Here is a 26,752-nt window from a genome sequence, read left to right as displayed (position 1 = left end):
AGGAAATGAAAGGTTGGGTTTTTTTCTCCCCCTCCCCAAGCTCTAGAGATTCAAGCTTCTAATGTGAAGCATCTACATTTTAAGTCGGAAATCTACAGTTTGAGCTGAAGAGCCCAGCTTTGTGCAGCCAACACGTATATCAATTTGATCCCGCAGGATGAGGTTAGAGTGGGAGACGCTAACCTAGCGGCATGGACGACACCAGTGAAACAGTGCCCACAGCTACACGTACGCATCGGACTTGTAGCACCGGATTTACACAAAGATGATTAGACAGTTTCCTGGAACAGTTGGGCGGTCATCAAGAAGATCCTAATAACCACCCAAACCATTAGAAAGATGGCTCAACTTGGTTTTAAACCACCACTGTGACCCCGCTCCCCACCAGAAAAGCACTCATCCTTGTTCATCGTACGCTACGACTCGCTCCTGCCTATCTCCCGCCTGCGCTTTGCTGTTACAAAAGCTTGAGATCTCATGCAATGAACTACATGAGAACCAATCTGGGTGAAAGACAGTCTCTCTTCATTTATTTTTGTTTTAGTCTGGGTTATTCTTCAGCTTTATTCTCAGACGTGATCCCACACAGCCACGCAAATGTTCATCACAGCACAGGCTGGAGGGGAAGGAAAAGTAACGGAGAAAGGGGACAGCAGCAAGCACCCAGGGAAGCCGGGTGGCGGAAACCTTTTGGAAGAGGCAGTGCCAACTTGCAAGCACACCAAAGTACAATCTAGGATCACTCAAGTGTAATGCTAATGCACAAAACTCAGAAGTCTTTTTTTTCCATATACTCATCAAAACACCAAAAATGATTAGCTTTAACCTTTTAAGGTTCTAGCTAGAGAATCAAATTTCAGACGTCATATTACAGTTATATTTTAAATAGCTGTTAAAACACGGTTCAGAACAGGAATGCTTGTCACACAAAACAGTTAACTCTCCAAAGAAAAAAAAGAACCAGATAAACAGTTTCAATCGTTCCCCTCCCTTTGGGTCTGCTTTTGTTTCCCAAAAGCTTTTCACATGGCATTAGGCCAGTCTCGCTAACCCTGCACCCCCAATTTCCTCAAGGGGAAATTGTGACCATCTCAAACTCAATGTCACTGTGAAGAGTCACTTTACCCCTCAACCGCATTTGAAGCAGTCTTGAAAGATTAGAGAGTCAGTGCACCTAAAAAGCACATTACTAGACTCTGTCTGGTTTTCCAGTTTTAAAGAAATTTTTCAACTGGGAGGAGGAGGAGGATGGGTTTACTGTACTTTGGTTTACATCTAAGAAGAGAATATACCTTTTGATATCAGGCAGATATCCCCAAACATATATATATATTCAAATAAGAAGATAAAAGTAACCACAGACTCCAGGGAAAATGAGATGAGCCAGAATAACTTTTGAATCAATAAATTTTAAAAATCCAAAAGGTGAGAAATACAGAAACTGCATCAATCAGCACTGTATACATTCGGAGTACATAATCAGTGCTGCCAGTGATGATACAACAAATCAGCTAAGCTGAAAATATTTTAGATTAAGCATGCATCTTCTCATCTAGCTACACTGAAGTAAAATAAACTCAAAGATAGGAGTGAAAAGAGTAAGTGGGGCATTTGGCCCTAGTGCTTTTTTTAGGAGGTTCTCTTCCAGTGGTGCTTCGGTGGCAGCACAGGCTAAGGTACCCGACCCGATGTGATGCGTGTCAGAAGCTTTAGGGCAAACAACGAGCAGGCTGAAGAGCAAAAGCTCCAGAAACAAATACTAATGAATTCTCTGTACAGCCCCTTTCAAAGTGTGCTTTTGAGCACTTTAAGAGCTCCTACGGAGGAACACTTGCAGCAGTTTCAAGTGGTCAGAGACGCTGCATACTACTGTCAAACTGTTTTGCCACCAGAGCTTATTCCTAGCTCAGCAGTCATTTTTGTGCAAATGGTTTGAAATCCAGCACTTGAGGACCTGATGTGCCACCTGACCCAGCTACAGGCAGAGTCAAGACAACAACTGATTATCTCTGAATATTGTGAGGTAAGTGTACGAACTAGAACCCACTTTAAAATGTCAAGCGGTAGCATACCAGGGCACCCCAAAGAGCACACTTCAAAGATCTGCTGTAATGAGGGCTGTGCCATTTTGTCCATTTTCCAAAATGAAGAATTACAGAGAGATGATCTTACCTCTCCTGCCCAGAACACAGGTAAGTGACCATTTGATAAATCCCTTCAAGAAAGCCATCAACAGCCTCCTCCTCAATACACAGGAATTCAACATTATTCTCCAGGCAGTAGGAGACAGCAGCCCGAGAAACCTCGGTGCCAGCACAGGTCCCCCAGATCGGCCCTTGCGCTGTGGAAGCATCACACTGCATATAAAAGTGATAGTATTTATAGAATTTGTGAATCGTTGCTACCATTCCTACAACAGATTTAGTGATGTGTATTTAAAATAGGACATAAGTATTGTAATTGATAACTGTACATGTGATAGATGTGCAGGTGGAGTTAAATATTAACTATAAAACATTAATATTTCTCATTATGATTTTAACAAAAATAGTCATATTGTCCATCTTGGTGCTCATTCTATGATTTATACTGTACTAGCCACTCCAAATAGTAAAATATGCTAATACCCTGAAGAGTGGTGAAAAGGAAGGATACATGGAGCTAATTTCTCCTAGTGAATTCTTCTTAAACTTCTTTACTGTGTTCTTCCTGCTGTGTGGAAAGCTATTTTATGTTGTCAATGATGAAGTCTGAATGTTATGTACTTTTGCAGTGAAGTCTGATAAATGAATCATTCTGTGAAGTGGCTGGTTTGATTTTTCTCTCTGCCTGTATTTTCAGATAAGTGTTATGTATTTGAATGCAATATCTTTAAATAATTTTCACTACTTTTTGCATTGCTAAAGATAAAACCTCCGTAATCATCTCCAGCAGCAAATGCTTTTAGATTTCCTCTGCAAGTCTTCATTTTCCCCCTCTTTTTCTTAAAAGCATTTTTGCTAAATTTGAACCTCCTAAAGAACTTCACTAAATTCTCTAAAACCTGTTAGACTGTGTGGACTTTGGAGCTTTGAGTATTAGTTTGCTTTCCTGTACAAATATGCCAGAGTTATAAAGGGAGCCAAAATTGAAAGTGTAATTCAAGTTGCTCTGTTTTTATTACATATTTACTTCCAGCTGTACCAGCACAAAGAGAGCTCCAAATTTGTAAAACCGTAAAAACATGTATTTAGGAAACAGTGGTTTCTGAATACTGCATATATCAGCTTATATATGTAACTCCCTGAAAATCCTGACAAATACCTATCTCCAAACTTCCTAAACACTATGAACGTGAACTATTGCCCTTCCTCGAAAATGAATCTAGCAAATTCTTGTTTCCTTTCTCTAGTACAGGCTGTTGCTTGGGGACTGAAAAGAACAAAATCACCCTGAGCAGAGGAAAAAGGTTGATTTATGAAATTCTGTTGATTTAAAGTCCTTACGATGAATGCATACCTGAACTGTTAAAAATAAGGCATTAAGCAGAGGTGAAAGAGCCCTCTGAAGGTTTTGATGCTTTTCCTTCTGTTCTCTGTGGAAGTTGAACAGAAATTCAGTCTGCATGAGAAAGGGCAAAAAACCCTTAGTTTTTCAGGGTTTTTTCCCCCACTACCTATTCAGAAAATAGCTTCTTATGGTCTCAGCTGGATTTTAGGACATATGAGTTAGATAAAGTTTAATCAATGTATGTAGGGTCCCTGCTATGATTCAGAGACGTCTACAGACAGAACTCCTAACTTTCGTAAGACTGCAGCAGAAGTAAACATTACCTACCAGGCCAAAGGGCTACGGGATGATGCTCAGGCTGTCCCATTTCAGACAGCAGAGGTGAGAGAGAAGCTGGCTGCACCTTTCTCCTTCACCCCTTTTGCACAGGGGCAACAGGAGTCAGGGCACTCGTATTGCAGTTATACAGAGGGAACGAAGGCTAAGGAGAAAAAAGGCCTACCTGAGATCCACGATCCAATAAAAGAAAATTTCTGATTACTTTTGCTTGTTCTTTCAGAATTCATAGCAAATATGCATGTTTATTGGAAGCTCAAAGTACTAAAAAGCAAAGGAGCAACACGTGACCTAGCTAAACTGCACTAGAATAGGCTCGCTGATACTTCATTTGAAGATCCTCATTTTTGCATCTTTGGCAAAAGCAACCATTGCGAAGTCCAAAGGCAGTAAACAAGAAAAATATCTGCTGTGCCTTTAAATATTGTTCAAGATATGACTGTCAAGGGTTACAAATTATGCTATCAAATACTCTGGGGCTGTCAGTGGGTTATTAACCATCTTTTCATTTTCCAGTGTAGTCTAATTTGCCAAAAGTAAATAAAGCTATTAATGTTTTCAGAATGGAAATTCATCACTTCTGTATGAAAGACTGGCCAAATTGTGAACAAAATTCAAATGATACCAAAAGTAACTAGCAATAATTATAGTTAAAATACTAAATGTGAACACAAAAATATTGCTGAAAACCTTTAATTTGTTGGCAGTAATTAACACAATTATAGCCATCTCTCTTTTATTCATTGTGTCTTTATTCTGTCATTTGAAACTATTTATAGTGACACTGGGTTGATTCACCATAATTTCCTTCCACCCGCAAGCATTTGCAGTTCCTTCATCCAGTAGATTCATAAATTTAATGTTTTTTTTAATTTTATTCTGCTGATAAAAAATAACTTTTCTTAAAATATTAAAAAGTTAGGGATTGGAATAGCACAAGCTGAAGAGCAAAGTTTTGAAGAGGGCATACCGATATTAACTTTCCTTCTAATTCTACAAATGCAAATTAGCTGAATGAGAGAAGTGTGTGGATAGTGGAAATGCGTTAATTACACAGCTAGAAATAGTGAGTTCAGCAAAGTAATAAATCTTCACATTTAAGACCTTTTTGTCTTCTATTATATGAATATGAAAAATGACTTATTTGCTTTTCTTTTTCAGAATGCCATTCCCAGTCCAGTCCTGACCAAAGTGATAGAAAAACAGGAAAAAAAAAAAAAAACCACAGTGTAACAAAACACACAGTGGCTGTAGAAAACAGTATACATTTCAAACCCTCCTTACTCAGAAAAAACAGCAGTTCAAAAGTCACTTGAGAGACTCCTCCCTGTTGCCTCAATTTTTCTTTGGGCATCGTGGGAAGTCACTGCTTCCCAACTTTTAAGTTAACGGAGCACAATCTAGATAGGAAACGAGTGATTGCATTCCAGCAATTCTTAAATCATATTATAGACTAAGAATTAAGAAGCAGAAAATTATGGAGATGGCTGGGGTTTTTTTTAAAACCCAAATCTATTTAAAACTGGAGCAGAAACAGATTACTTTATACATAACCAAATGCCTGCACCAGAGACAGACAACTGGTTGTGAGAAAACAGAACAACAACGGACCTAGGACACTGGCAAGGGCTTTTTCTGAACGTATACTGCAGTTGGGGATATTTGAACGAAAGGCATCGAGGTGATGAGGCCCCTGGGAAGCGCTCCAAGGGGCACGGAGGGAGCCCGGGAGCACAGCGGCGGGGCCGCCTCGGGTCAGCTCCGTAAACCCGACAGGCAGCCCTGCGGGTCCGTACTCCCAGAGGTAAACGCACCTTCAGTATAATACGCGTCTTAAATGCCCCTTCAATATCATTTGTAAATTTCAGTGAGATTTTTGAAATTCAACCGAGTAAAAATGGTATTTTCTCAACTCAACAGACTCACTCCCCCTGTGTTCAGAATCATCTCTGCTTTGGCCACAGACACACCGCAAAAGAAAAAAGAAAAACTGTTCAATGGCATTAAGAACATAGATCTAAGACTACTGAAGAGAAAGGAGTTTGTTTGGTTTTTTTTAAGTCCCAGATCAGGCTCCCGTGTTCCATATAACACCTTACCAGAGTATTTTTTGTCCCTACCCCTCTCCCATCAAATAGACCCGCCACAACACACACAGGTCCCTCCTGTATCGCTAACGCCCCTCCCTGCAACCTCCCCTCCACTTCTCTTGGACTGGCACGACGCTTGTAGGGATTTAACCACTGGCAAAGCCGGCAAACATAAATAGGGAGAAAGTCCCAGCCGAAGAAGGTAACAAAAATGATCTAAGGGAAAACAATATCATAATATAAAAACTTCCTTATCAATGAGCACATATGAAAAAATAACCCTGTGTTAACACTAGAGTTCAGTTTTATAATTTCATTTTCTGTGATTACTCTTGTGCCCAAGTTCAGTGACATCAATTGGAAGTGGCAATCTTAAAGCGAATGACTGCAATATCTCCTCAAATGCAAAGGCATTTAAATAGTGGCTAGGAAATTGGTATACTAAAGCATTTACCTTCAAAATCCTGCTCTAAATGCTACTTTCAGTCAATCAGAAAATAAAAACTACTCTCTGTAACCTATATGTCTGATCAAACGAGGGAGCATTCTCCATTAAGTTACACACCAAGAATTAGTTGAATATCAAATGCATCCAAGAAAACAATAAACTACTTGTGGCTAGTTTGGAAGCAGAGGCTAGATTCATTGCATACCTAATTCAGTGTGAATTCTTAGCTTTCAAAAACAAATCTGTTCAGAGCCCTGCAAAATGTTCCTATGGATAAAAATACTTTGCCCATTTAGGATTTGAATTGCTTGTCATTACCTCTGGGTTCATCCAGGCAAGTTCATTTTGCACTCATCAGCATATGAAAAACTTTTTTGTTATTATTAATAAAGATTGATTTATTGACCAGGACACCAATTTATCAGTACCTGCTTAGCAATATGTGGCTAGAGTACACGTAGTTTGATATATTGCTCATATAGTTAATGTATGGAAACATCAATAAATTGCATATATATATTACATATACAAACCTCAATATGTGTGTGCATGTGCGTAAAGATACGTACACACACATACATACACACACTAAAATCTGCAAAAGCATACATATGTATATAAATAAGCACAAATATTTCACAAACATACATTTTTTTATGCATCCATAAACAATATCATCCTAATATCTGAAAACAGCTTGAAGACTGGTGTAAAAATCATCAGTGGAAAAAAAAGCCATTTCTCCTCATTGTAAATGTTTGTTAAATGTAAATGCTGATATTCTGCTCCTTGGAAAAACGTTTCTCTGCATGTGGAACTTCATGATAAAAAGCTTTGAAGTCCCAGGTTTCTCCAGATAAACCCCACTGGCTTACTGATGCATGAATGCCCTGAAATTGAATTACTGTACAACAGCAATTACTTTTCACTGTACAGTTATAATGAGAGTCAGCTCCACAATGAACACCAGGTAGCTACAGTAGGAAAAAAATCTTGCATTTGCATTTTCTGCTGCAGCGATGATAGTTGCTTTACAGAAAACCAATCCTTAATACTTGATTTGCCATCTTACAAGTAAATTAACAATCATTTTTACAGGATTCTCTTTACTTCCAGAGAAATACTAATGAAAAGAGAAATTTAACTACATAGAGAGCTTTAAGAATAACCTGTAGACTATTCCCTAAGAGTTTTTTTTCCTTTCATTTCAGTTTCATCTTCATTGCCCTTGTCAGATATCACCTTTCACTGATTTTTCGCATTGCACCATTAAAAAAGCAGCAAATGAATAGTTTTAATTCCACCTCTTTTCTCCTACCCAGTTTGTTACGGTAACCATTTGGTGCTGACCATAACGTCAGAGTGCCCTATTCTCTTCGGTTTTCAAATGTGACTGGATCATAAGACCTTCTCAAAGAAAAGAAAATTAAACAAAACAGAAAAAGAACATAGCTAACTTTAAATGAAGACTGCCCAAACACTTACTGTACAAATGAAATCACTAAAAATCCAGGAAGAGCAATTGAAGGAATACCACAAGTGACAAGCTATACAAGGCTCTCAGAGTGATGCTTTGGGTTTGGCTGTAAAGCCGAAACCACTGTTGAACAGTTCAGAAAACATTTCTGCTTATTCCACCTTAGGGGCACTAAGATTTTTCCCAAACCGAATGCCACGGCCTTAAAGATAAATGGATAAATCTGCACTTGTCATAACTAGAAACAAAAGCAACTATCAGCAAGACTGAATCAAACCCACTCCTCATCGCTTTTATCTTAAACCATCTCGCAAACATTCCAAAACAGAGTCTGAAGTTGCCTCTCCGATAGTCCATTAAGTCTGGCAGTATTAGAGAAGAAATAGTTAACAGAAATATCTTGAACTGACATAAATCTGATGTAAACAGTGAACACTGGGGAAAAAAGTTGCTTGCAAGAGTTTCTAGCAGTAAGCAGATGACAAAAGGTTATATAATTGGTTTAGCACTTTCAATTTTCCATTTATTTTATGTATCTGACAGCACAAAAATAGGACTTTCTGTGATAGGATAATTGCATACTGAAGGGTAATTCAAACAGGGGATGAATATGATAAAAATCACACTAAACCAACTAATCACTATGAAAAGTGATGAGACAGAAACATAAAAATTCAAGCCAGAATATAAAGGGGGAGGAGGGAGAAGAGAGTTCAACAGTGATTAGTAGCTAAGAACAAGTTAATACATATGAAGATGCAAAGCAAAACAAAAAAACAAAGGCCTTTCCAAGCCATCCTATTTTTGTATTTCCAGCTCTTTCTTACTGCCATTTTCTACAAATTAAATGATTTATACTATGGTGGTTTTCTGAATAGTTGTCATGGATTGCTACATCTGCTAAAAGATGAAAATATGTTGATTAAAATGAATTACCTAAAAACATTTTAAATTGAACTATGCATTTTGACGGCTACATGAAGCAAATTCAATCAGTGGTTTAGGATACCAGTTTGGGGCAACACGGGAACAGCATATTTTCTCACGCTTTGGATTTGAAGCCTTTCAATGGATGCCCCCGTATTTTCTAGGACAGAGGGATATTTTGCATATTACTCTTTGGTGCTTACCCAAATATTACTGCCGGTTCATGGCAGCTCATGGGCAGATCATCGAAAGCATTATTTTGAATTCTAGGGTTTGGTGCTCCTAGTACATGTTTCTATCAAAAGTTTATGTCCAAATGCCATTGTTTTAGAGGAAGCGTAATGCAGCATGATTTTGTCTCAGTTTTGGAACAGAGGTCTTAGCTGCATGTGAACCTCATACCTTGTATCTCTTATCTGTCCAGATAGGAGAAAATGAGCTAGTGACATACAGAAGATGAACTTGTGCAAAAGCATCAGTGTACCAAAGGACTTTGTATTTCTCAGAATACATAAAATACTAAGCGCTACTGGCAAATTAAAGTCTTCTGCTTTGATTTACTACAGGAAAATGAAATTCATCCACTACCAGAAGAATAATTTTACTGGAATGTATGCTAAGCAGATCTATTTTAAAATTAGGTGACCCGTCCAAACCAAGCTTCTAGCTTCTTTTTCAAAGATTAAAGGAAAAACAAGGCATAAACACATCAGGAATTCTGGATTTCAGCCAGTTTTTTGTGGCACTAAAACCCTTTCTCACAATATTACACACATGCTCTAACCTCACAGAATTTGGGTTTCTTTTTACTTAGAGCACAGCGGCCCATACTGGCCCAAGAAGCAATTTTAAAGGCCAGAACAGTTCCATAAACTCTTCACAGGCTCACGCCAGAAAATATTCACTGCAAAGCTTTAACTGAGAGCCCCTCTGCTCTGCCTGCAGGACACCCCCTGCCTGGGCAATGGCCTGGGTGGGCAGTTTGCCAGGCACTTCCAGCTCTAAATGGCCATGTGCACCAAGAACGCGCTCTCATATTTTTATCATCTTAGGGCAGCAGTTTGCGTCTCTGCTCAGGAACAAGAAAAACGATCTCTCCAGAGTCAATATTCTGCAGGCTTCTGGAAGCTGGTGCGCACATCTTAAAATGCAGTTTTTCCTCTAAAGAAATGACTGTAAAAATAGCATTGTGGGGCTCCGTATTTATTGTCTTTCTGCACTTTCCTGCCAAGTGCACTCAGTTTACAAGCTGAAATATGTTTTATTTCACTGCCAGCCCAGAAGATTCAACCTCTAAAACATAGCCAAATTCCTTCCTTCCTTTTGCACCATAACCGAAAATAAAAGGCTGAAGGCTAAATTATACCTGCAGCTACACAAGTGGCATCCCCACCCTTGGGAGATGCCCCCAGCAATGCAACTGGGACTTTGACATCTTCAACTCATTTGAGCAGCCAGATGTGGTGGGAAGTAGAGCAGCTGAGGTAGCTATAGCTGATGTAACAGCAACAGCCATTACCCACAGTCACTTAAATTTCTAAATACAAAATGAAAACTGTAGCAGGAACACCTGCTGTTCTTTAGGATGCCTGCATTACAAAGAGCTCCTATTTGATAAAGCAGAACACAAAAGTTAGAGTTTCTTTCTTCACAGCAAAATCTAATCTAATAAAACACCAAAGCTATGACAAGTACCCACAAAACTGGGGTCAGAATGAAGATTCAAAAGAATCTGCAGATGTACAGAAAGCTTGACATAGCTACTTAATTATTATTAATAAACTGCCTTTACGGTGATATAGTACTTCTTGCAGTCAGAGGAATTTTGGATTTGGTCCCATTTTAGGCATCTGCATTTTTTTTTCAGGATATGAACTAAAGCATAGCTGTTGAACTCAGAAGATCCCTTCCAATACTAGTTTTCTTGCTCTCTAGTATAAAAATAAGTCTTCATTCACTTGATATTGTCAAGTCTACCATATTTTAATACAGAGCCATATGTAGTCACCATGTTTTACTGAACACAAATGATAACTTACAACTCCACATGGGAAACTGGTAGTCCAAACCTTGTCGCACACTGTTGCATTTATCTAATAATGATTTAAATAATTTATATCTATTCTCTTGAGAACTGATCCTAAAATACTTCTGAAGGCTTTAGCACTTTCACTTCACCACACTGAACCACTAATACAGCTGTCAGAGCCTAAATTCTACACTTACACCACAGAATGAAATAGCAGATTGATCTGCTGCTTACCCGCACAGCTTCGGACTTTTTATGAAACATTTCTTCCATGTTCTTTGCTAACTTTTTCACAAGCTGAAGGCCATCAATTTCTTCTATTGCAACATCCTTCTCATATTCTTTGTATTTCTGGAAAACAAAAAAGAATTAAGGGAAAGTTATTTGGGTGAACCAGCTGAAATTTTGATGACTAATTATTAGTTTCGTATTACGCTTTCCCTGACTTTCTCCATTTATTTGCTGTTTATTTGAGTACCAGAGGGCTAGTTTGTGCCAAGACACTGTCACAGAGATGGAAGGACTGGGTTAGAACCAGAACCCCACTACAAAAACCCAATAGAAGTATTTATCTCATTCACAGTGGGAAAATGATATTTCCCCCTCACAACAGTTAATTCCCCGCCCTCAGCTGAATGACAAAAAATAGTAAAATATCCTAATATACTATCCAAAATCATTTCAAACCAGTGATATACTTGGTAACCCACTGTGGCTTGACAGCCTAGAATCCTCCTCCTCTTTAGATGAATTTCTTTTTGACATCTACTTCATGAGCTTTATACAATATTTATATTATTAATACTTATATTATAAGCTTATCGAGACCTTCTTAATGTTCCATGCAAAGAAATCCCCAAACAAATCACATAAACATGAGTCTGTAACTGAATGCAATCATAAGACTATACAATGTGGATAAGCACTACCTTATGGTCTCTTTTCAATGTATGAAAAACTCACAGACTGACTAAGCATTCAAAATATATTCCAAACAATTTTTATCCTCTTTATTTTCTGCATATCAACTTTTTTCTTTATCAATGTTTACAATAAAGCTTACAAAAATACAATGCACATGAAAAGCATGATAATATTCTTTGGAGTCAATCTTCAAAACCTTTAATACTGAGAACATTCCTCCTTGCCATGTCATCCCGTTATAGTCAGTACTCTAAGAAGTGATGTTTTTCAGTCTGGTTATTGTTTGCTTATCTCCACTTAAAATATGTACAAGTTGTGGTGAACCAACCATTGCTCATTATCCATTTCTGAATTCTTAACTATTCACATAACCATACCTCCCTGATAGTATGAGGAAGATGAAAAACATAGCTGACTTCTGCCAGCTTTAGCCCTATTGGGAAAAGTCTCCCCCAAACTTGAAAAGCAGGCCCTTAGTCCAACCCATAGCACAATCCTTGAGTCAAAAAAGGGACCCAGTATTCTTAAAAAGATTTATCAATAAAATTTGCCCGTGGAATTACGATTAGCTCCAAGCCTCATTAATCATCAGACAGAGAAGAAAGAATAAGGGCATTAAAAAGAGTGGCTCAGAGCACCTGGGTCAACGCTTAAGGGAAGAGGAAGGTGAACAAGCCAAGAGCCAGTCATGCCCTGGCTGGTGCTGGAAGCAAGGGATCTGCTGTAACGGAGCGCCCCAGCCTCCGCAGATGGCCCCACAAGAAATTTTTTTCTGACAAAACTAATTTTCAAGGCAAAAATGATACTTTGGGCTTACTTTACTGTACATACTTCTCTGTAAGAAATTATTTGCAGGAATGTTTTGACAGGCAAATAACATTTGATAAGACATCACTGGCAGACAATTTCATAAGAAGGTTAAAAATACAAAGTTGTCAGTAATCAGTGAACTTCTTGGACACATTATAAATTTTTGATATTCTGTAGCTTTCCCATTCCAGTAATGATTTTTTTTTTTTTCTATTTGCTGTTATGGAACCGGGTTCCACTGGGGTTCCTACAGCAGCCTCGCAGTTTTTGGGAGGCCCCCGGCAGACCACCTGAATTTTGCCCCCTCCTTGGGGGCAGGGAAGATTCCCCCCCCCCCCCCTTGAATTGCCCTTTAATTGTAAGCAGAGTTTGGATTTCAACTCTCCAAGTCCCTTTCTACCATTACTAAACTCAGGCTCAAATTCTACTATTCACATTGATAAAATTATTATTAGGATAGCACAGTGATTCGTCTAGAGTAGAAAGCTACTATTTTTTGATTGGAACAAATAGAAGAACACAGTAAACAGACAGGCAAATGTTATTATAAAATATATAACTGTGATAAGAATTGTAAATTAACAGTAAATTTCAAGCATTCCTGGTTAATTGACGATGTCAAAGTCAGTTCACATCTCACAGGATTGAAGTCTGGAGAATTTAAAACAAGTGAAAGAAAAGGCATTGCCATGAACAACATTTATTACATTAATAGGTCCAAGTACAAATTTCTGAATCACTCATTTCAAGCTACACAAATCAAGTTCAGCATATCAGATTCTGATAAAAACAGTTTCCTTTCGAGCTGACCTTTTGAGTTCTTAGAAAGTTTTCTAAAATGCATCACTCCAAGAGACTGTTTTCAGGTTGTCAGATTTATTGATCTAAGCTTTGCCATCAAGTGAAGAATAGCAGGAGATTGGTCACTGTTGGGCGGAAAACTGAGTTGTATGGCTGAACTTAACACATTTTCTAGCCACAGAGAATACTACTGCACAGCCTATTAGGCTATGCTGAGAACACACTAAAAAGCCACACTTTGATTTCAAATAACAGGTGCGTTTGAGAATTAATAACAACTTTGCATTCAAAATATATGGGGGTGATTTATGCACTGATAATTCTAGAATTTTATAATTATGGTAGTTCATAATACATTCCTAATTTTCCTAATTTAAATATAGAAGTTCCATCACATTAAAAAAAGAAGGAAGAAGGAAATAGAAGATATTATTTAAGTTCTAATTAAAAAGATCACACGTCTTGCATAACGTGTCTAGCCAATTGTTAGAACCCTTTGAGAACATTTGCAACAAACTAGGAGTATTTACTTGATCTGTAGGACCTTGGCAACCAAGATGTTTACTTACTAGATATTTTACATCAGCATTTCATTGCCATAAAAATAGTTGTATTAGTTTTTCAGTTGTCAGTGGAAGGTTCCAAAATGAGAGGAATTATGTGGTTGGCAAGAGCGCCAGCTGGTTTTAGTATCCCTGTGCTCTAGAGATCACGTTTAGAGGGAAGAGGTGCCAGCTTAATCTGTGCTTGTCTACATGGTTCCTCTGCAATACGCGCTGTGGAGGAAGCTGGGAATTTAGATTGAGTCTAGAAAACAGTTGTTTTTATAATAAAACTACTAAAACAAGAGACCTGAATTGCAGCAGATACGTAAAAACAAAACCCCAATAAAACTGCGACAAAGGATGTCAAAATAAACAGTCTCTTACTTCCACTCCAGAGGCTGCCTGACCTCCAGGCTCTCATTATTTCCCCACCACTAGGTTTTACATTTTAAATTTGTTTTTAATTTAAATAAATTGGCTAAAACAAGACAGAACAAAGTTCATTCAAAACAGATTTGAAATACTTCTAAAATGTGATGATTTATTTTATTGTAAAGTAATCTTGACAAAACAGCCGCTGTGCCAGTAGGGTTGCAATTAAGCAAAATGCCGCCACCAACAGTGGTGAAAAAAGCCGGGCTTCCGGGTCAGGCCACACTCGGTATTCCAGATGCAAACTGCCTTGCAGCACTACTACTCCAAATGACCCTTTCAAGCAATGCCTTATCTCAGCCATTTTCCCTCCACTGAAAAAATCCAAGTTGGTGATGCAATATTCTTTTTAAAAACAGGCACAACCCTCCATGTCGCTCAGTATTCCCGAATTTGATGGCAGTAAGAGATCCTGAAAAATTCTCACCTGCATTTCCAACACTGGTACATTTGTACTGATACTAAAGGTGAGAAAACAGCCTTCACTCGGCCATAAATAAGTCACTAGCATAATGAAGACTAATGAAAAGTCAGAGTCGCAGCTGAACATATCTTTTGAGAAGCGGGTTGCCAATTGCCCAGAAGACCAAGTAGAAACAACCAAGCAACTTTCCACTTGCCGCACTACAAACATATTTGAACCACTGATGCTTTCTGTTAACAAAATCAGCGCTTGGTAAGAAACTCTCCAGGGAGACAAGGACATTTATCATTTGAGAAGGCAGACGCAAAAAGGCATTATTTCTGCAGTATCTGTTTTGCCAGACCATTTCACACAAGCGCCAGGGAAAGGCGGACAGTATTTCACTGTCAGAACCTTCACTGCTGCTCCCGGGTCCAGGGCTTTGCACCACCTCCGCCCCGCACGGCAAACGCACGCCTAGGAGTGACACCCCAGAAAAGGCAGCCTACGCGGCACTGAAGTCCGAAGCATTCAACGCAAGCCAAGTATCTGGCACTGAAGTGTCAACAAAAACCCACACACCTTGAGTGAGCAAGGCAGGAGAAGAAATGCCCTCTCGGAGCAAGACGACTTCAGAAAGATGCCGTATGTCAGCGGCAGCCTGAGATTTTTTCTCCAAGGATAAAATGTGATAGCTGTGTTTCGGTTTGTACTTGTATTTATTTCTGTCCTTTCCTACTGAAATCAAGATAATTGCTTTTATGTTGCTCCACTCAAATAGACAAATAAACAACGAAATATTTTCCAAAGTTTCAACTGTGTGAACACTCTTTAGCATCGCTCTTTCAGCAAGTCTGTGGGTGCTGGTACACATGCAGGACACCAAACCACTTATGACAAATATTCCTCTGCGTGATCTTCAGAGCCAGCAAACACCACTGCCATCTAGATTAAAGAGGAATATTACTATGCAGGAATTTTGTAATAATCCTTTAAAAATAATCTGTTAGTTTGGGTTGCATATTAGAAAAGGATATAAGCCTCTGTAGTGTATTCATAGCTATTTGTCTCTCATGTTTGTACGTAGTGCACAACTGCGGCTACTTGAGACAATGTTTTTGTCATATATATGCATGTAAGTGTGTGTATATATATATATATATATATATATATATATATATACACACACACACACACGCACGTGCATACATTTAATAATGAAAAAGACAGCAGAACCTTCACGGTAATGAAAGATCAAATACCCGCTTTTCTATTTAAAAAGTATCCTTCTATTCTATGCCATTTATTAAAAAACCAACAAAAAACAACCCAAAACCACCCCACCGACCCAAAAAACAACCCCAAACTCTTTCAGATGTTCACATCTCAGCACTGCAAATGCAAAATGAGATTACAGAAACATACATTTTTGATTAAATCCCTTAGCTTTGACGTCAATTAATATGCATTGCTTAGTAGAAAGGCTGTGCTATTCAATATATTTTTGCTTTAACTGCTTAAACTTGATTCAGGTAATCTGCCGTGTAAGTACTAACAGCGACTCCGTTCGGCACAGAAGTGCTGGTTCGAAGTGCCACGAGTTCACTGGCTTATTGAAAGTATTTTAATTCTGTATCTGAGATGTTCTGACAATCAAATGTAACCCATGAATGAGCCTGCAAGACTGCAACAAGCTTAAAGCTAATGCAATTTGCAGCTCATACAGTGGTTTCTTTAGTTATACAGACAAAAGCTCTGTCTGTCTTAAACCAAGCTCTCTCTCCATTTATGCTTAACCTCAAAGCTCTTGGATTCCTTCACTAATGTCAGCCTTCCTATTCAAAGTAACCTGTGATTTCTTTTAGTTTAAGATCCTCTAGAGTGCAAAGATCAGAAAGGTGGTAATACACTATGTATTTATGTATTAACAATGTCTACTTTCTAATGCATTCTTCATAGCAGTCCAAAAATAAAGCTTATTTTGATTTTTTGATGCCCTTCTCATTTAATAAATTTTTTTTATTGCATGCTATTAACTCCATTGAACAAAATTTACAACAAATGGCATTTATTCAGGGTGCTTTAAAAACACTTGTTCATTTTTATACTTCATTTTGCTTTTAATTGGATTAATCCCCAAACCACAATTGTTTTGCAGCAAACCAACTACATACTCGCATTCAGTGCTGCCTTTCACCCCGAACGAAGTACGCGCAGAGTAAGGCTTACTAGTGGTATGAAAATAGGACCCTTTGCTTTTGAATCAGAACTAAGAATATAAATCTGTCTTGATATGGAAAATCTACCACAGAGTTTTACAAGACAACACCGTTTTCAAACAAATGCCCTGTTCAAGCCTACTGGACGCAAACCGCGCAGAACCCAAGGCTCCCGGTGCCGCGGCTAGGGCACGGGCACCCCGCACGGCCGAGACAGCGCAGCGCGCGACGGAGGGCACGGCAACTCCCCGCGGCAGAGTTAAGAACACACAGCTCCGCCTCTGACTGCTTCGTTAGAAGTGAGGGCTCGCTAATTAAATATGCACTGTTGGATTAAAGCTGAATTTGAAGCCAAGGAAGAAGGAGTCGCCAGTATAACACGTGCACGTGAGGGGGAATGGGAGCTTTTCCACTGAGCAGAAGGGGACTCAGATGGCGCTGCCGCGGCAGAGACAGCAAATACACACAGTGCGCTCCCCTGACAGACGCATCTGTGAACCCTTCCTTAGTAAAAGATTTTGTATTTTCATATTATCTTGTTGAACCTTTTTTTCTTAAACAAACAAACAAGCGGAAAAAAAAAACAGTGCCACTGTTATGTTGTCATCTGGTCCCTTAATCAAAAAGGCATTTGATGGAGCAACTTTAAAGACTAACAAAATAAGCCGTATTAGAATTGACTTTACTTTGTGTTTGGTGGCTGGTAAGCATTTACAAACAAAACGATCTTAGTTAATATGTGGTATACAGTTTTTCATCCGCAGGTCTCCAGAGACATCCTAGAACAAGCACCTGCGATCAGCTCCCTTCTGCAGACGTGGGAATTGGGGTGTAGGGGCATTCAGCGCTGTGCCCAGCGTCACACAACATCCAGGGCTACCAAGAGACAGAGCTCTCCTGGCTCCTCTCCCGGCGCCCTGCCCAACAGACCACAACCGTGTTAGCTTCGGCCTCATCCGTACAAAAGAGGAGCCACAATTGCCTATTTCTCCTCACCTTGACATTAAAGAACTCCTTGATAATTAGAAGTTTGTGTTACACCACATTACACACTCCTATTAACCTTTACTGAACCTCTTTTTGTTGATGAAATTCATCAGCAATGACCAGTTGATGGCACATTCATTTTCTCTGCTGCAGAGCAATTTTTATTCACTTCCATCAAGTGACTCCAAGGAGCACTGCCCTGGCCTGGCACGTTTGACTCTTGCCACACACTGGTGCCTGAGGAACTCCTGTTGCCTCTAACTCCTGTTGTTTAGTTACTTCAAAAAATAATGTACACAGTGGAATGCAAAATATTTGTTGCACGTTATTTTATCATAATTAGGAATTTTCTTACCCACGCTGATTTTGCTAACAGAAAGCATCAGTGTTTCAAACGTTTTTGTAATGCTGCAAATGGAAAGTTGCTTATTTGTATCTACTAGATACAAATTCTAGAGAATTGGAAATTCATTTATAAAAGAAACGCTCAACTGTGACTCTACCTTTTCGTTACGCTAGTCAAAGCTGTACCTGGTATACAATAGCCGAAGTTCGGCTATCCTGAGAAATGCTATCACCAGCGGACTTGACAATGATAGTTACTGCTTTCCTTGCGAAATAATTCACATTGATGCAAGTGATTTATAGTCGTGATAGGGGCGCTATAACCCTAACATATTTAATCTTTGCAAAGATATTTATCTCTGATTTATTTTTTCCTCATTGTTATGTAAGTACTGCAAAACCAAGTCAATTAAAGCATTATGTTGACCACAGTTTCATCTAGAGACTGAACAATTAAACAAGACAAAAATCCAACAATTCCTGATTTGGCAGTGTTCCCCGATCAGTTAACCATACAAGCAGGGCACCTCTTCAGACCTTTGCAGAACCTGATATGGATAGGTTACACCACAAGCAGTAAAAACAGTCTTGAATATATGACTGGTCAAAATAGCTGAGCTGGTATGGAAGGGACTATAGTCCAGAAGATGCAGAGTATTTTCTCCAGTAAGAGAAAAAAGCAATTATTATTGGTTTTGCCTAAATTATAATACGCTCTAAGAAAAAAAAGATGAGGAAAACACACTCCCAGAGTTTAAGACTAAGACTTACACTAATTCAATATTTCTAACTTAAAAGTAATTAATAAGCCTGGTCCAGAATAACCGGTCAACAAAAACAGGATAATTTCAGTCCTATTTTATAAACAGACTTCTTCGAAGGCAGCCCTTCCTCGTTACACTCTGCTGCTGGCTCTACCTCCCGTTCCAAAGGCGGCTCGGAGCTTCTCAGAGTACAGGCACTCACAGCAACCGCTGCTCCCCACCGCAACCGCCTCTCTCTGGTACTGAGTGGCCCTGCTCCCCTCGCTCCTGCCCCGTTTGTTAGGACCATTGTACCATCATCCTCATTAAACTCACCATCTCTTGCTATTCCTAAGTTTGAAAACACAAGACATGAACAAGAAGCACTCCAGCAGTCACACTCCCTGGGAACACTTGCATCACAGATTTTCTTCCACATTGGAGGAAAGGGGTTTTTTGTGGGTTTTTTTTGTTTGTTTGTTTATTTTGTTTGGTTTTTTTTTTGTTTTGTTAAGACAATGAAAGGTCCAAACACTTCCCTTAGAAATATGAGCAAATTTTAGGCATTGGTCATGCAGCATTTGCATCACAGTGAAATGAAGATGCTTGGCAAAAGGTGTAGCGGGACTAGGTGAATTATTCTAAAACTGATGGCCCGACTGCGGAAGCCTTACTACCGCCCTTGAATTTCTCACTCCATAATTCCAATGATTTAACCAAAGTTACCGCTAAATAGGATTAAGGGTATCATCAGTTGGCCCTTGCTTGGAATTAGTAGGTTGAAGACGTTCATGTAGGAACTGTAGTTTAGGAAGAGAAAGGAGATCTGCTACCAGGCCTGCTGGATAATTTATCAAGGACTGTCATATATTCTTGTACCTGGAGTGTGGCAATCCAAGACAAATCTTACAAAGCCAGGGCCCTTCAGGTTTCTGTTCCCGCTATAGTTATTATTTAAGCTCTTCAATCAATCCAGAAAAAAAAAGAAAACAGGATTTAGTGAGTTTCTGAGTCTACAAGCTAATGAGGATTTTTCCTTTAAAATAACTTTATTTATCTACAAAGTAAAATAGAAATAATTGTGCTCTGAAAAGACTGCTTTTTCCTGCAGGTCAGAGATGATTTTTCTTTTTTCTTTTTTCTTTTTTTTTTGGTGCCATCAATTTGTGTAACTGGACACTGTTTGAGTTCGCATCCTAAGAACCAAGATACTGCTTGTAGCAGACTGGCCAAATAGACATGACACATTTCCTGCTCAATTTCTTAGAGAGTAAAAGGCACGATAATCGGTTCCAAAGGGTCGGAATATTCTTGAATATATCACATATCAGAATCTTGTTAGAACATATGATCAGCTAGGAAAAAAAAAAAGAAAAAATAATGAAACCATTTTCACAACCTCATGGATTTTAGAATAACTGAATGAAGTACTGTCTGTTTCTAGTTTCAGTTAAGTGGTTGCTCTTTAACTGGGAGACCAAACTGAACAATTCAATTTCAAATGATTCTAGAAGACTTAATTTTCAAAGCCTCAGATTCTCTACTTGCATCTCATTTTGCAAAGAAATGTTTCCAAGCACATTACACAGCATTTAGACACCCAAAGTACCTGGTCTCTTCAAATAGATCTTGACGTTATCATTTAAACTCACAGTATTGTTCCCATATTTACAAGCCGATTTAAATATCATGAACAAAATACCTCAAGAAGTCCAATTTTAAAAGGCAGTTTACTGTTAAGGAGGTAACCACACCTTTGTAATTGCAAAATTAAAGTCTACTGTAAAGACTTCCTCTTCCAAGAGGCGGAGAAAGGGACGAACGAGGACCCGCTTTCAGAGGGGAGCCGAGGCAACACAGCTGCAAAGAAAGAACCAGTCGCAGCACTGGGGAATTACGGTTACTGAACAAATCGATTTAGCCCTGCACATCACTGGTCTCAGATCACTTCCAGGGGATGAGATCCAAATAATCATCTAGTTAGCTGAAATACTTCTAAGCAGTCAAATAGAGGTCAGGAATATACTCCCTTGTTTCCCTACAACAGGGTTGCTCTGGGTCGGGGATAACCCGAGTTAACAAAAAAGCAGATTCTGGAAATGTCCCAGACTCCTTTTTCCATAAAGATGTAACTGCAACTGTTGAAACCTCTTTACAGTATTTCACATGAAGCACTTCTTTAAATAATGGAAAAACAAAAAAAAAAACCTTAAGTATAAATCTGCAGAACCACAATACGACCCAGAGGGCATACATATCCAAAGCAAAGCCCTTGCTATTATTTCCAGGTGAAGGTAAATATATGAGGAGCACGTATGTCTAACCTGTTCCTCACAGAAGTGTGAAGAAATGCTGGAATGCATTCCTTTCATCCAGGATCCTTATTCTGAGTCACTGAAGACCCAAAAGTAGGAAACCAGACAACTTACTATTATCATTCACTTCTCAGATGGGATGAGCTACTGCAGCATTTTATTTTGCTCACCAAACTGCATCTGTCTTCTCTGAAAGCCTTTACGCTTACTGGAAACAAGGACAACCAACAGATAGCTTGCTTTGTGCTGTAAGGTCACGGAGTACCCACAGACTAATTCCTTCAATCAGCCTTTATGTCTTTCCCATTACACTGCCTTTATCGCTATGTCTATCCATCTCTCCATGTCTGTGTCAAACTGTTCTGCCTTGTACCTGGTCATTGCTGTGGGTTTCCATATTTCTGTATGCTTTTAATAAACAATGCTTGTTTTCCAGCCCAGAAGAATAAATTAGAAGTAATCACTTGCCCACATACCATATTTCCCCTGAATAACAAAATAGGAGATGAAGTGGAGTAAGGACACAAAAACTAGACTTACATAGGAGAATCTTTGCTGAGAAAAAAAAATGCCTTAATGAGATGCAGGCCAACATTTCATTAAAATCGGGTGCATTCTGAAGGCAAACATTGCTTCATAAAAATCTCATCACGAGACATGGCTGAAATGCACCCCTCATCTGGAACAGCTAACGGCAATAATCCATCAGAAAAAAGAGCATATAATTTCACCTCCTCAGGAAACAAACTGTGTTCATAACTGCAGTGGTCTCTATAACCAACTTTTATGAGCTTGGATAATAATTCTAAACTGTTACACTTCGCATTGAGCAGACCTTCAAAATCAACTCTTAAACAGGATTTCATTGATTGTCACTACCAAGGACATGGCATTGATCTCTGCTGCTGTATTTCATCATTGCACTTTTCTGTATCCACCTGATAAAAGTATTTATATTGATTTAGTTTTTAGACGAGTATCAGGGTGCTACATATCAAAGTGAACTCTTGTGATTACAAGAAAAAGCATATCATCTGACTATCCGAACTCAAGCATCTAACTTGAGGCTTCTAATTCCTCACTCATTTCTCCCCTCAGTCCCATCAAGGCCAAATGTCAGTACGTTCTCAGCACCTTTGTAAAATCAGGGCACTTGTATGTGGTCTTTATGTAGATGTCTTCAGTATTCACCAGGCTAACGATAGAAACTGCAAGTCTGAAAACCGAACTATATTATTTGGCACTGCTTGGAATTGTGAAACCACAGATTTTTGTGTTCTTGCATCACAGGAATGCTGCATGACACCAATGCTTTGCACCTTCATGTGTGATTTTAATCAAGATAGAGCTTTGCAAAAGGTGGCACAGAAAGGCCTTTCTGTATAATAACTGAAGGCCCTGACAGACCACAATGATTTCTTTCAAAGCTTCGTAACAAACCGGTAGACACACAAGAAAAAAAAAGTTTACTGACTGCCAAATCACATTCAATCAAATATTTAATAAATGCCTTTGGAAAACTGTAATACGATATTAACTTACGTGCCGTACAACAGATCTTACTCAGATCTCTTTCTCTTTGGACGATTTAGCTATATTGTGTATGTTCTTAGACTGGCATACTGTTAACTCCCAATATGTTTTTTTCTCCCTCAATGCTGTTTTTACCTCTCTCACTCTTAGTTAAAAATGAAGGAGAAGAAGCTTGAAACCTAATTAAGAAAATGGACTGCGTATTAAAAAACAAAACACAAACCCCAAAACCACAGCCAGAACTCGTTATTCAGCTCTCGTTAGTTTTCTGAGAAAATCTGATGAATAATCTGAAGCGTAATAGCCCTCATCATATCACACCCACACTATACGATAGGTAGGTAGTCCAATACTTCACTGCAAAGAGTAAACACACACACTCGTCAGTTTAAAAGGTTGCCCAGAAGATGGTGAAGATTATCAGGTTCAATTTCAGTCTTTTTTCTGAAACTGAAAGCACAGGACGCCTTAGTAAAGTGTACGTAGCTCCCTTTTGATATCGCCTACATCAAACATGTCAACAACTAACCAGACTTGAGTCGTCCACTTTTAGAAATTATTATAGCATTATGTCTACATTACAGTCTTGTCTTCTCTTGCCCACAAAAAAAGCACCAAACAAGCAAATAAGTTGAATATCAAGATAAGGCAGATTTATACTTGGTGGATTCATATGTCAGTATCTGATCAGATTGGAAACATTTTAATAAAGAGCTTTGTTCAAAAGATTTTTGTAAAATTAAAAAATCTTTCCCAAATTTATTCAAATTAAAACTGAACCAAACCTGCCTCAAGTTAAGGCATGTTATTTCATTTACAGAGGTTTTTAGATGCAGTTTGTTATATCTCATGTACACAAACAGGGAGATGCTCATTCAGCTTTTCTTTGGTTCTCAAAGAACCAGAAAATCTCTTTGTAATTCAGGAATTGTTACATTGCTGATTAGAGTTCATCTCACCAAAAAATAAAATGCCTTGCATACAGCACCATGACAGGTGGCTTGCATATTGTACAGAAAGAAACAGCAAACTCCGCATCTATAATAGAATGTATACAATAATACATTCATCAGCAAAAGCGTGGAGCTTTTGCACTAAAACATACCCAGCAACAGCTTTCATTTGCTTGGTCAATAAACCACTATTAATGATAATGTATCTATGAATTAAAGATGCATCAATCCGCATAGCAGAGAATGGAAGCCATGAATAATAGCCAGATCAATACTATGGAGTCATAAAGAATACAGTGTGCTCTCCTTCAGGCTAGTGGTAATTAATTTCCTTTTCCTCCCTTCACACATGAGGAACCTAGAACAAGAACAGTTTAATCACATAAAAAAAAGCTGCTAATTAGAAAGAGAACACATACTGATAACTCCTTACTGTATCTTTTCCGTTCATATGTTTACAGCACTTTCAAAGAATTACTTTATTTGCACACATCTAAAAAAACCAGCTTGTGTTTTAGGAGCAAACACATATACTGACTGATATTGTGAAGTGTAACCATTTGAAAGTTTGCTTCTTAAATAAAATGCTTTGTTCTAGTTGGGATGTTCATTAGTATAAACAGTCGATGTCTAAAGCCATATTTCTGCAACACAAATAGTCTACTAGGGAACATACACCATCTCTATTGTACAATTTAAAAAAGAACAGGCTTAAGTGATCAGCATCTAATAGTGGCATCTCCTTCTCCTTGGAAAATAAAAAGGATTTGGTTGCCCTGTTACTTCGAAGGTTTGGCCCTAGACCAGGACGCACCTGGAAGAGTCAAGAGGAAGCTCGTGCTTCTCTGGTTCTAGAGGACCGCCACCATTTCCTGAAGAACAGGGTTGTAGCGGGCATTGTGTTTCCATTCGATTAAACCCTTTTATGCACAAAGTAAACTTTAAAACCTGAATTGCTACAATTAACAGTACATTTTTGCAAGAATATTCAAATTCAAGTTTTCACATAAAGATATATTCTCCATGATACCATTCAGCAAATTGCCATCAGCAGACTTATTATTTCACTGCTTAATAAAAACACACAGAGAAGCACTTGCGTTCTTCCCCCAGTTTTGCTAAACCTCAGGACAAAGCCACCCTAAATCACTGGATACTGCTAGTCGATCTATTGACAAATTCCTCTCGGCTCACCACAAAGCAACGACCTTCTTGGTGAACTGTATTCAAGCCCCTGAACCAGCAGCGTAATTAACACATGGATAACCTAAAATCACAAGTAGACCTACCAAAGTAGACAGAACAATTCACACTCTTAAAGCTGTTTGTGAAATAGGGTCCCAGTGGTCATTTCTGACTCACAACACATCTGTGTGTAATTTTCTTAAACTAATGTCAAAGTTCAGAAAAGTTAACTTCTGAGACAGAGCTTGAATGTTGGTGGTTTACCAGCAACTCCGTTAAAGATCCATACCGCACAGTCCAGTCTCCATCTTGTGAGCTTTCTCAAAGTTTTGCTGTGAAAGGACATAACGCACATAACCAAGGGCAGAACACAATTTCCAACAGCGGATTTCGTCATCTTAACCTACTGGAAAATACTATTTATTTATATTCTCGCCAAACTCTACCCAGTAATGTAAACAGCCTGAATTTATTCGCAGGCTTCCTCCTTCCACAAAAGTACAATTTGTCCTTTGTTATTACGAACGCACAAAGAGCCGCGTACATCAGTAAAACATAATTGTGGCAAGTGGACATTGTGTTTGCATTTGGAGGACCGGCCAAGCATGCGCTGCCTGCCCAAGACTGCCAGCGGCATACATCTGTTTGTGCAGTTCTAGTTCAGTAGTTTAAGGAATGAAGTATCACCTCATTACAGAGCTGCCATGTATGAGTGAATTTGTGGCGCTCGCCCTCCTCGCAGCCAGACAGGTCTAATCTCCTCGCAAAGCGCCGTGGCAGCGCCGAGATGAAGTGTTAAGCTTATCAGGCCTCATCTGTACCATCACCTACTTAGTTAAACCCAGGCCATCCATTTCTCTGTCATTTCTTTGTTCCCGAGGTGCCTGAATGCATAATAGCCAAGAGTGAAGATGCACGATATCTTTAGGGCTTCAAAAGAACACCAACTTTTTTTTTTAAGAGCAAACCGAAAACAATTCACAAGCGCAGTTTTAATTATAGGCTGCACAACCGGCATTTTTGCTTACACTAGAATTCTGCCTTGTACTATCACGACGCACCCCGTTACAAGACAACTACTCGCGTATTTTAAATTAAAAGTTTGCATAGAAATTCTTCATTCTGAAAAAGCCTGTGTCACTATGACATAAAGGATATTAAAGCTAGGAAGGGTTCTGGTAATTGAAAATGTTATGGCATAATAAAGATAACTTTATATACAACACTTTCTGGGCATCGTTAAGCAAATAGACGGAAAGTTTTGTCTCAGTCACAAAATAAGGATTGTTATTCAGCAGCTTTAAAAAAAAAGCACTAAAGGAAGGCTGTTCTCTCATATTAACAGCAACTCACTTTTTATTCACTCAAAATAAAGTTCCCTTTTCATTGTAGCAACATAACATAACTCTATTTTCCAAGTCACAAAACCTTATGAATTTTTATGTCAGGAGTAAGACCCAAAGCCTTAAACACAAGCATTTTTACCCACTACGTAATCCAAACACAGCAGAAAAAACTGTAAGTGGCTGCTGCTGACATACTCTGCCCCTGCTGAAGCCCTCTGGGCTAGGCAGGAGACTTGCCTTCAGCTCCTGGCCACTGCGCTGTGTCGGGACCAGAGCAGCAAACGCAGCAATCTCCGTGCGAGAGGTCAGACGCCGAGGATGTCCTCTCCCTAAGCGCTTTCTGGAGCTACGAACAGAGGGACCGACCTTCAAGGGTCCTTAGTGACCAGCTGAAGGAGCCTTTTCCTCCCTCTCG

At 38.9% G+C, this 26,752-nt stretch overlaps 1 protein-coding gene across 2 annotated transcripts in view; it reads right to left on the bottom strand.

The window, feature by feature from the left end:
- Positions 1-26,752, bottom strand: part of CACNA2D3 (calcium voltage-gated channel auxiliary subunit alpha2delta 3) — a 478,082-nt gene that overhangs the window by 366,715 nt on the left and 84,615 nt on the right. For both annotated transcript variants that reach the window (XM_026096289.2, XM_064518911.1), the window contains exon 3: positions 11,031-11,147. In XM_026096289.2, the coding sequence (XP_025952074.1) occupies positions 11,031-11,147 (117 nt within the window). The remainder of the gene's footprint in view (positions 1-11,030; positions 11,148-26,752) is intronic.

Source organism: Dromaius novaehollandiae, chromosome 12 (genome assembly GCF_036370855.1).
Source record: "Dromaius novaehollandiae isolate bDroNov1 chromosome 12, bDroNov1.hap1, whole genome shotgun sequence".
Taxonomy (NCBI): Eukaryota; Metazoa; Chordata; class Aves; order Casuariiformes; family Dromaiidae; genus Dromaius; species Dromaius novaehollandiae.
Note: the sequence above shows the minus strand (reverse complement) of the source record. Positions and strands in the feature narration are given on the sequence as shown.